Source organism: Petaurus breviceps, unplaced genomic scaffold (assembly GCF_028583685.1).
Source record: "Petaurus breviceps papuanus isolate PSGF00001 unplaced genomic scaffold, PetGlider_PUasm1.0 186, whole genome shotgun sequence".
Taxonomy (NCBI): Eukaryota; Metazoa; Chordata; class Mammalia; order Diprotodontia; family Petauridae; genus Petaurus; species Petaurus breviceps.
Window position 1 is genome coordinate 43,686,024 of NW_027185798.1, and position 12,134 is coordinate 43,698,157.

Here is a 12,134-nt window from a genome sequence, read left to right on the forward strand (position 1 = left end):
CCTCTGTGTCTAATTTAATTTTTCTCTTTTAGTAAATCAATAAATTACTTTAGCAAATAATACATACAAAATAGTAATGCTTTCTGAAAGTAAAATTGACTGTGGAACATTTTAGCATTTAAAAGAGTGTCTGTTGAAGTTGGCAGGTTGTCTTTTATACTCAGTTTGAATATTCTGTTTTGGTGAAGGTATACATGGGTGACGGGTAAGGAACCACTTACATACTACGATATGAACTTGTCAGCTCAGGATCATCAGACCTTTTTCACTTGTGATACTGATTCTCTGCGTCCTTCAGATACAGGTACCCTTTTTTGTCCTTCATAATATTAAGGGAAGTGGTGATTATGGAAGTTATTTAAAGATTTCTGTAGCTCTCTCTTCACAGTTATTCATTATGATGTACTTATGTAGCTAAAAGTTAAAAAAAATTTTTTGTATAAGAAGCTTAGATTGAGTTGAAATTTTCATTGAAATTGGGAACTGATTTGACATTCCTATTAGTTTCCCTGAAATAAACTTTGTGAAGTTGTTTTTTATTATCTAAAGGAACTCAAGCTTCAGATGGACTATGTAACTTAATCATACATAGACTGCACAGTAGTTTAGACTAGAAAATGATTATCTAAAAAAATGCATAATAGGGTAGGAGGGAGGAAAATGGGGAAAGAGATTTGTTCTGTACTTTGCCTAGTAAGTAAATTAGGGATGCAAAGTACTAGAAAAGATAAGTAGTTCTCACTGAAGGGATAAAAAACATACATACTTTAAAAAGTAATAATAATAGTTATCATTTATGTATCATCTACTATGTGCCAGGTATTGTGCTAAGTGCTTTACAAGTATTATTTGATTCTTAGAAGAACACTGGGAGGTAGGTGTTATTATTATCTTCATTTTACAGTTAAGAAAACTAAGGCAGCAGAAGTTAAGAGATTCGTTCAGAGTCACACAACTGGTAAATGTCTGAGGATGGATTTGAATCAGAACTTCCTGACTCCAGGATTATTGCTTTATTGTGCCAGCCTAGCTGCCCTAAAATGAAGCTCTTCAGAAAACAAGCAAAATCATACAGACTAAAGATACAGACAGTGTGTCTTCATTGAAATGATATATATCATAAAACATTTCTTCTGGGCTGAATGTATATGAACCCAAGGTAATCAGTGTATATAGTTAGTGGAAACTGTAAATAAAAACACAAGGTAGAGGAAATACATTAAAGGTATATAACTTCTAGCAGTGTGACATAATAGATTCAACATTCAACAGGCATTCACAAAGATATTACACTGTGACTAAACTGGATTTATGCTGAGAATACAGGACTGGTTCAGTATTAAGAAAACTATAAACATAGTTGACTATATTAATAGCAAGAACAATAAAAATAATATAAGAATATATTGATAGATGCAGAAAAAGCTTTCAAGAAGCTACAATATCTATTCCTATTAAAAACATTGAAAAGTATAGGAAAAAATTAATTTTTTCTCAATGTAAGTAGTATCTATCTAAAACCAAGAGCCAGGATTATCTGTAATAGGGATAAACTAGAAGCCTTTTCAATAAAATCACAGATAAAGCAAGGATACCCATTATTACCACTACTATTTGATATAGTACTAGAAATTCTAGCGATAATGATGACAAGAAAAAGAAATTGAGAGAATAATCAGAGGTGAAGAGGAAACAAAATGTTCTTTTTGCAGGTGATATGATAGTTGAACTTAGAGAACCTTAGCATTAACTAAAAAGTCAGTTGAAACAATTAACTTCAACAGAGATGTAGAATGTAAAATAAATCTATACAGATCATCAGTATTTCTGTATATTTTTACCAAAATCCAGCAGGAAGAGGCAGGAAGAGAAGCTCCATTTAGAATAATTGCAGACAATATGGAAACTATACAGACACAATTACAAAACACTCTGCACCAAACACAAATATAAATAATTGGAGAAATATTAATTGCTCATGGGTAGGCCAGTATGTTAAAAAATAACATTCTCTAAATGATTTTACTTAACCAGTACCATACAAAACTACCAAAGGATCACTTTATAGATATAGAAAAAAATAATAAAATTTATCTGGAAGAATGAAAAGTCAAGAATATCAAGGGAATTAATGAAAAAAATGGGAAGGAAGGGGCCTAGCCCAATCTCTAACTATACTACAAAGTAGTAATTGTCAGAAACATGTGATAACAGGTCAAGAAATAGGTTGATCAGTAGAACAGATTAGGTACACAAAATATAGAATCAAAAGGGCACAACAGATTGGTGTTTGATAAACCCAAGGATAAAGTCCAGCTATTGGGATAAGACAACTCATTATTTGACAAAAACTCTTGGGAGCTCTGGAAAACAATCTGGAAGAAGCTAGATATAGTTCAACATCTCACACCATATAGGTTTCAAATGGGTACATGATTTAGGCTTAAAAGGTAACATAAATAAATCAGAGAATTGAGGAAGAAATTAGCTCTGCTCAGATCTGTGGATAAAGGAAGAGTTAATGGACAAATGAGATAGAAAAGGATCATAAAAGGTAAATTTTAATTACATAAAATGAAAAAGATTTTGCACAGACAAAATCAGTGTAGTGAATATTGGAAGAGAAGCAGGCAAACAAGAAAAAGCTTTACAGCAAATTTTTCTGATAAAGGATTCATTTCTAAGATACAAAAGGAATAAATTGATAAATGGTTAAAGGATATGAATAGGTAGTCCCTGAGGGAACAAATCCAGGCTATCAATAATCATATAAAAAATGCTCTAGATCACTAATAATCAGAGAAATGCAGGTTGAAACATTTCTGAAGTTTCACCTCACACCCATCAGATTGGCAAAATTGACAAAAAATAGAAAATGACAAATGTTGGAAGGGTTGTTTGTGGAAACAGGTACATTAATATACTGCTGGTAAGCAATTTGGAATTATTCCTTCAAAGTTGTTAAATTGTGTATACCAGGGGTGGGGAACCTGTGGCTTCAAGGTCAAGCATGACTTTAGGTCCTTAAGTGTAGCCCTTTGACTGAATCCAAACTTTACAGAACAAATCCTTTTATTAAGGGGATACATTGTATACCTTTGACCCAGCAATACCACAATTATGTATCTCAAAGAGATCAAGGAAAGGAAAAGGACCCAAATATACAAAAATATTTATAGCAGTTCTTTTTGTGGTTTCAAACAACTGGAAAATTGAGGGGATGCCCACCACTTGGAGAGTGGCTAAATAATTTATATAACTATGATGGAATATTGTTGTGTTGTAAGAAATGGTGAAGGGGATAGTTTCAAAGAAATCTGGGAAGACTTTAATGAAATGATGCAAAGTGAAGTGAGCAGAGCCAGAAGAACACTTTACATAATAACAATGTTATAAAGACTTTTGTTATAAATGTTATAAAGCTTTGAAGGACTTAGGATTTCTGATCAGTTAATCAGTAAACATTATTAAATGCCTACTATGTGCCAGGCACTGTGTTAAGCAACAAAATGAAAGAAGCAAAAGACAGTCCTTGCCTTTAAGGAGCTTATAATTTAATGGAGGAGACAACATGCAAGCTATGTACAGGATAAACAGGAAATAATTAACAGAAGGAAACCACTAGAATTAAGAGGGATTGGGGAAGGTGGGATTTTAGCTGATACTTAAAGGGAGATCCATAGTTGAAGTGAAGGAGGGAGAGCATTCTAGGCATGGGAGATAGCCAGAGAAAAATGCCTAGAGCAGAAAGATAGAATGTCTTCTTGTTGAAACAGCCAGGAGGCCAATGTCACTGGATTAAAGAATACATGTTGGGGAGTAAGGTGTAAGAAGACTGGAAAGGTAGTAAAGGGCTAGGTTATGAAGGGCTTTGAATGCCAGCAGAACATTTTGTATTTGCTCCTGGAGGCAATAGGGAGCCACTGGAGTTTATTGAGTATGTAGGGAGGTGATATGATCAGACCTGAGTTTTAGAAAATCTTGAATGAAGTAGGATGGATTGGAATTGGATTAGGATCATACTTGAGGCAGGCAGATCCACCAGCAGGCTATTACAATGCAAATTATATACAAAGTAATTTCTCGAAGAAGAAACTGACAACTGAGGGAATTTGGATATTTATCCTTTTGAAGGTGGTACTTTAGCTGAACTTTGAATGAAATTTGGGATTTTTAGAGGCAGAGGTAAGCAAACAGTGTATTCTAGAGAGGGACAGTCGATGCAGAGACATTGAGGTGGGAGATGGAGTTTTGTATGTGGTGAATAAAAATAGACAATCCAACTGAATTTTATTTTATTTTATTTTTTTGCTTTTTTGGAGAGGGGAAAGTAGGGCAATTGGGGTTAAGTGACTTGCCCAAGGTCACACGGCTAGTTTTGTGTTAAGTATATGAGGTTGGATTTGAACTCAGGTCCTCCTGACTCCAGGGCCAGTGCTCTATTCACTGTGCCACCTAGCCGACCCTCCAACTAAATTTTAAAAGACTTTAAAAGTCAAATAAAGGAGTTTATATTTTATCCTAGAGTTATAAAGGACTCACTGGAGCTCACAGAGTCAAGGAGTGACATGGTCAGAGTTATGCTTTAGATTTGCTTATCAATTTGGCTGCTGCATGAAGAATGGTTTGGAGAGGAGAGAGACTAGATACAGGGAGACTACTATCTAAAAAGTACTACTATCTAAACAGCCTTCTAAAAGGCTACTGAAGTAGTAGAGGTGAAAAGTGATAAGGGTCTTTATTAGGATGGTGGCAATGTGAGTGGAGAAAAGGGGTTAAATTCAAGATATATTTTGGACGTAGAATTGAAAAGATTTGACAACTGATTAGATATGTGAAGTGAAGGAGAGAAGAGAGAGAAGAGTTGAGGAAACTCTGAAGTTTTGAATCTGGGTGACTGGAAGGGTGGTAGTGCTCTGGGCATGAATAGAAAAATTAGGAAAAAAGAATCGTTGGCGGGGAAAGATGATTATTTTAGATGTCAGAGAATTAACAGAAGCATCAGAAAAATAGGTGCCACTTAATATGTTTTCCTGTAACAGCTGTACCTTTACCCCTCTCAAGATCATAGCCACAGCCCCACCTTCAAATTTATATCAGTTAATTTAGCTTCCTACTCTTCTGAAATTGTTGAAGTGATCCAGCAGGAAAGCTCCCAAATTTCTTCTTCTCTTCCTCAAAACATGTTAGCATCATCATAAATTCTTCATTCTGTCTTAGCTAAAGTTAACCCGACTCCTTTTTAAATTTAATCCATCTACCTGCACCCATCTGCCCTTGATTTTATCACACTTCTTTCAGAATTTCATTCCAGCATTCATCTCATTTTTGTCATGCATCTTCAGTCTCTTCCTCTTTTTCATTGTTTGTTTCCTATTTGCCTATGTTTAGGTCTTCCCAATTCCTTAGGGAGAAAAAAAAAGGGGTTTTTTTGTGTTCTATCATATCTAGTGACTTCCCTATCTTATTCTTTTCCCTTATTAGCCAAACTTCTTAAACATCTATGCCTAGGGCACCAGTTCTTGTTGAACTATATTAGTTTCCTGGGTTTTCACTTCCTTCTCAGAAGGAATCCAGGGGGACTATGTCTCTGACCTCAGGGTTTCCACCTCTTATCATTTTCTTAATTTTCGTATATCCCTAAACTAGGTTCAGTGTGAAACACTGAAGCTAGACCTTCCTGGTGCCTTAGCATAGTTCAGGGGTTCAGCAAGTTGGCACACCTGATTCCTAATTACATTTACCCCTGCCTTCTGTTTCTACACATTCAGCATTCAATTTCCAATGATGGTGGTTTTCCAGGGAAGGTATTAGCAAAAACTACAAGACTAAGAATCTTGGTTTTAGTAGGCATAGAGAATGACTCTTTCAGTGACCTGTACAGAGTGTGTAAGGTTTGTATTTTTGTCTCTATTAAATAACTGTTACTTAAGTTCAAAATACAGTCTGATTGTCTTCCTAAAAGGTAAGGCAAAGAGGCTTAATGAACACTTCCTGATTCTTAAAGTTATCAAGGCAGATGAAGTCTTCCTTAAAACAAGAGTTTCAAGAAAATCAAGGATCTGCAGTGCCAGAAGATAATCTTGACCCATGTCTGCTTGGAGTTTGAAGAATATTATTCAGAAGAAAACAAAGATCCCTGAATATTTGGAACCAAGAAATGAATATGAGGTTATTTCTGAAGGAGTAAGAACTCAGCACTCTTTAAAATTTTTTTCCCAATTACATGCAAAAATAATTTTAAACATTCTCCTTTTAAAATTTTGAGTTCCAAATTATCTCTCCCCACCGCCCTTCCCAAGACAGTAAGCAATTTGATATAGGTTATACATGTGCAGTCATGTAAAACATATTTCCATATTATCACAACATTATTCCATGTTGTGAAAGAAAATACAGACAAAAAAAACCACCAGAGAAAAATAAAGAAAGTAAAAAATAGTATGCTTTGATCTGCATTCATTCTCCTACCAATTCTTTCTCTGGAGCTGGATAGCATTTTTCATCATAAGTCCTTAGGAATTTTCTTAGATCTTTGTATTGCTAAGAATAGCTAAACCATTTGTAGCTGACCATCATTCTGTATTGCTGTTACTGTATACAATATTTTTCTGGTTCTGTTCACTTCACTTTGCATCAGTTTAGTCTTTCCAAGTTTTTCTAAAATCATCCTGCTTGTCTTTTCTCATAGCATAGTAATATTCCATTACAATCATATACCAAAACTTGGAGAACTCTATTCTTTTTTTTCTCTTTTTTTTTTTTTAGCATTTTTATTTAAAGTTTTGAGTTCCAAATTCTATCCCTTTTCCCTCTCTTTATTCCTCCCTCCCTCAGACAGAAAGCAATCAGTTACACATGTGCAATTATGTAAAACATTTCCATATTAGTCATTTTGTACAAGAAGACTCGAATAAAAGAAAAAAAGAAAAAATGAAAAATAGCATGCTTCAGTCTGTATTCAAACAATATCAGTTCTTTCTCTGGAGACAGTATACTTCATCATTAGTCCTTTGAGAGTGTCTTGGATCATTGTATTGTTGACAATAGCTAAGTCATTCACAATTCATCAAACAATATTCCTATTATTGTGTACAACATTCTCCTGGTTCTGTTCACTTCACTATGCATCAGTTCATGTAAGTCTTTCCAGGTTTTTCTGAAATCATCCTGCTTGTCATTTCTTAGAACACAATAATATTCCATTACAATCATATGTCACAGCTTATTGATCCATTTCCCAATTGATGGACATCCCTTTGATTTCCATTTCTTAGCCACCACAAAAAGAACTGTTGTAAATATTTCCAATAGAGAAGGAAAGGAAAATTGGGCATAACTAATGTGTATCCTAGATTTGGGGAGAACACATTTCAGTGGGTTAAGAGAAAGGATAGTTAGGGTCCTGTGGACTAAAATTCTAAAATGAAAGTCTGCCCAAGAGGGATAGGAAACTCTTAAGTGTAAAATTCTGAGGACATTAAGAAAAACAATTCAAATGAGGAGAAATGAGAGTTGTCTAAAGAGGTCAATATGGATGCACGTGGACCTCACTATCCAACTTGGGTTTTTTAAAAGACATGTGCAGAAGATGAAGGCAAGGATGAATAATAGAAGATGAATACACAGCATGGCATCTTCCTGTAAGAACAGTGTTAGTAGGGGCGGCCAGGTAGCACAGCGAGTAAGAGCACCGGCTCCAGTGTTTGGATGACCTGGAGATCGAATCCCGGGCTCAGACACTTAGCACCCACCCAGAAACACCTGGCCATGTAACCTTGAGCAAGTTACTTAACCCCAATTGCTTAGGAATAGCTAGATGGCTCAGCGAGTAAGAGCACCGGCTCCAGTGTCAGGATGACCTGGATCAAATCTGGGCTCAGATACTCAGCACCACACCCAGAAATAACTGGCCATGTAACCTTGAGCAAGTTACTTAACCCTGATTGCTTTAAAAAAAAAAAAAGAACAGTGTTAGTAGTATTAGAGCAAAGCATAGCAGAATTTATGCTGGGGCAAAGAAAAGGCTCAAAGAAGAGACAGAACTGCTATTTACAAGAAGGCAGGATGATGACATCTAATGACAGAAAGAAAGTGGATTTTACCAATTCTTATTTTGCTTGTTTTTTCTTCCAGAAAGAATCATCTTTGTACTGAAAAGGACAGAACAAAAAATTCAGATTAGGAGGTTGATACCCAGCAGAAATAAGGAGTTAGGGAACATATAGCTGCTGTTGATGAGTTCAGGTCACCTGGCTCAGATGAATCATGTGCTAAGGTAGTGAAAAAACTGGCAGATGTGGTTGTTAAGTCCTTGTCAGTGAGCTTTGAAAAATTGTCCAAATTTGAAGAGAAAATACAAGGTTGGAGAAGGCAAATGTTCAGATTTTTTTTTAAGGGAAGAAAATGGAGCTTCCAAATTATAAGCCAATGAACTTGACTCCAATTCTGGGCAAAATTCTAGAACAAATTATCTAAACATGGTTAGTGAATATCTAATAAAGGAACTAGTGCTCATAAGAGTCAGCATAACTTCATCAAGAATAGGTTATCTATCTTAGGCTAACCTTATTTCCCTTTTGGAAAGAATTTTTAAACTGGATCAAGGGAATTCAGGAAAAATAATTTATCTAGATTTTAGCAAAGCATTTGATAAACTCTCTTCCTATTCTTGTGGAAAAGCTCACATTGGAATTTACCCACTGAGGTATGCTAAATCAAGCTTATTTTCCTGTTCTGAAATTTCAGGCTTATTCTTAATTAGGATTTTTAAAAATTATTATTATTATTATTAGTTTGCTTTTTGAAGGGGGGGATAGTAGCGCAAAACTTGCCCAAGGTCACATCGCTAGTTTTGTGTTAAGTGTCTGAGGTCGGATTTGAACTCAGGTGCTCCTGATTCCAGGGCCGGTGCTCTATTCAGTGTACCACCTAGCTGCCCCCTAGGATATTTTTCTTGATTGCTTTGTAAATTTGGGTGCACCTTTCATGTTGCTATGTTTTAATAGCTTGTTACCTCCCAGGGTTGTTATAAGGAGAAAACACTTGTAAAGTGCTTTGCAAATCTTTAAGTGTGATATAAATGCTAGCTATTATCTTAAAAATACATTTGCATGGAGTTTTGAAAATCTAATCCAAAGGGCTTCGAAGTAAAGATGAACAAAGGAAAACTGCCTATGTAGATCCATTGAGTTAGATATGCAGAAACTAGCTACACAATATCTCCAAGGTATGTTTGTATATTTAGTATATTTTTAAAGAATTGTTTGCACATCTGAAGGATGATTAAACTGACAGGCTGATAAACTGAAGACAATAAGCACAATTTTTTTTCACATACTTTTGATGTGCAAAGACCTAACTTTGCACTAAACTAAACAGTTTATCTACATATATTTGAGGGCCTGAGTGGTTTGCCATTTCCTTCTCCAGCTCATTTGACAGATGAGGAAACTGAGGCAAATAGGGTTAAGTGACTTGCCCAGTATCACACAACTAGTAAGTGTCTGGGGCCAGATTTGAGCTCATGAGGATAAGTCTTCCTGACTCAAGGCCCAGTGCTCTATCCACTTAGTAGGAATAGAAGACTCCTAGAAATCTACTAATTTGATGTTTGTTAATAACCTTAATTGGTTGGTGTCTCTCTTCAATGTTGGCAGTTCCCTTCACCAGTAGAGTTTGTAATCCATCCATACCTTCTCATCTGTTCTTGTCAGTGCCTTTCCATAAGTCTTGTGTCGATTATCTAACTAGTGTATTTGAAGCCCTCATCTAGGTCTTTTAGTATTTTCATGGATACTAGTGCAGTGCTCAAGCAAACCTGTTATTCATCTTTCTTACAACATTCACCTCCTTTTCTCATTATGCATGTCCTTGATGATGTTTGGTATATATGATCAAGATGAATGCGAGTTTTTTCCTTTGTAAAATCACCAGTCCCAGCTTCTCTCTCCTTAACACCCCCCAATCCAGGTACTGTCTTGGTTTTTTTTTTTTTTTAAAGCAGTCAGGGTTAAGTAACTTGCTCAAGGTTACACGGCCAGTTATTTTTGTGTGGGTGCCGAGTATATGAGGTGGGAACCAATCCCAGGTCTTCCAATGCTGGGGCCGGCACTCTTACTGTGCCACCTGACCACCCCTCTGTCTTGGTTTTGAAGAGCAATTTAGAAGGCTTAGGCAGGTCATTTGGAAAGCCATGAATAACCCTGCCCTGCTTCCTTTTTTTTTTTTTTTTAAAGAGCTTAGGGCTTAGGTGATAACTCTCAATTCTACATTAGTTTTCCTCTCACCCAAATTTATCTTCTCAACTATATTGCTGCTCAACTCACACAGTTTTCTCCCCTCCCTCTCCTTAAGGGAAGGGAGACATCTTTGGAAAGCATATATCTGACATCTTTCCTGATTATTTTAATTCATTACATTTGTTTACTACAATACATAACTCACAGTTGCTCTCCATAGTTGTCCTAAAGTATATATTTCCCCATAACTTTCTATTATTTGTGAATTCTGGAACATCTTTTAACAGTGCTTGTTTTGGAATCTGTAGCTATTTGGCTATTCTCTCATGTGAAAAGTATGGAAGGCAAAAGAACTTATACAATTTTATTTTAGGTATTCTAATTCTGTTTTAATTTTTACAGCTTGATTTGAAATTACTGTGTAAATTACAAAGGAGAGTTCCATAATAGTGTGACATAAGTAATTTAGGATGGAGAGTAAGCTCACTTAATACTGTCTGTCTAAGTACTTCCTTCTTGGATAATATTTCAATGTTTCAACAGAATCACTATCTTTTACCTGGTCATTGTTAGATAGATGCTGACTTGCATCAATTTGTCAAGCTCAGGAAGCATTAGCTGTCACCTAGTTGGTGACATGTTTGATATGAGGAATGTATTTTTGTTGCACAAGTGGAGTATATTGTCTCCTTTTCCAAGCCAAGACTAATATTTTGTTTCCAAAGGAAAACTCAAACATTTTCCACATTATTCTTACTGGACAGTTGCAGGTTTTGTTCCAAAAGAAACATACATAGATTCTCTAGGTTTCTTATCAAACCTGAAATAAGCCAGATAGTTCCAGGGATGTAGTTTTGAGTTATTGTTTAGAAACTTTTGATATGAAATCTTTATTTTAATCCAATAAATAGTAGTAGCAAAGTGCAAAACTTTTCCTTTGGTTGAAGGAAGCTCCTAAATTAGGGTTTTGCTAAAAATGAAAGGAAACTACTGACATTTCCTAAAAGTGTACAGTGTATGAAGTTGATTCTCTTGTCTTTTACATTAAAAGCAAACACCTCTTAGATTGAAACATAACACAAATGAATACTTTATTTTTAACATCTCAGGTTTCATATGTTTTTAGCAACTTCTTGTTACCTTTCAGAATGTTAAGAACTGGTAGTATATTTCAGGTTGATTATAATAATGTGACATGTGACTTGAACTTAGTGGCTTGTCTTAATACCAACTGAGCACAGCTTACCAGGTGTACATGTGTGTTTATGTTTTATAGAGGCTTAGTAAACTTAGCATTTCACAATGGTATTTATTCACACATGTGAGGAAGAAGATATATTTTGTAAATGTTATGCTTCAGGCTATCACATTAAATGGAAATTTACCTCAACTAATTGGGTTAATGTGAGATGTTAACCCGGTTCCATTCAGGTGAGTTTCAGGAACATATAATTTGACAATATTTGCCTCCGTAGCGTTTCGTACCTTTTACATAAGAAAATCTATATTTATCATTTTCTTTTTTGAAATTTTTTTTCTATAGTTATGCAGAAGGCATGGAGGGAGAGAAATCCTCCAGCTCGTATCAAAGCAGCTTATCAAGCTTTAGAACTGAACAATGAGTAAGTTTGAAATATGCGAAAATAAGTTTGTTTTGAAGGAATAACCAAGATACCTGATTTGTCAAACATTTTTTATGTTGTTTTACATTAATTATTATTTTTGAAGAAATTTGGAATAGTTTTAGAGTTTTTCACCCCAAATTCCCCCATGAATACAATAAAACTTTTTTTTTCTTACAACTGTGCTATGTTTTTTAACTGGCTTTTGTTTCTTTTTAATAGATGTTAAAAATTAGAACAGTCCTTTTTTTAGAAAAAAAATTTGAGATTG

At 35.1% G+C, this 12,134-nt stretch overlaps 1 protein-coding gene across 4 annotated transcripts in view; it reads left to right on the plus strand.

Annotated features, from left to right (window-relative positions):
- ST7L (suppression of tumorigenicity 7 like) overlaps positions 1 to 12,134 on the plus strand; it is a 59,818-nt gene that overhangs the window by 16,588 nt on the left and 31,096 nt on the right. For 3 of the 4 annotated variants that reach the window (XM_069090357.1, XM_069090360.1, XM_069090359.1), the window contains exons 5-6: positions 189 to 304; positions 11,785 to 11,863. The exons of the other annotated variant lie outside the window; for it this stretch is intronic. In XM_069090357.1, the coding sequence (XP_068946458.1) occupies positions 189 to 304; positions 11,785 to 11,863 (195 nt within the window). The remainder of the gene's footprint in view (positions 1 to 188; positions 305 to 11,784; positions 11,864 to 12,134) is intronic. 4 annotated transcript variants of the gene reach the window in all.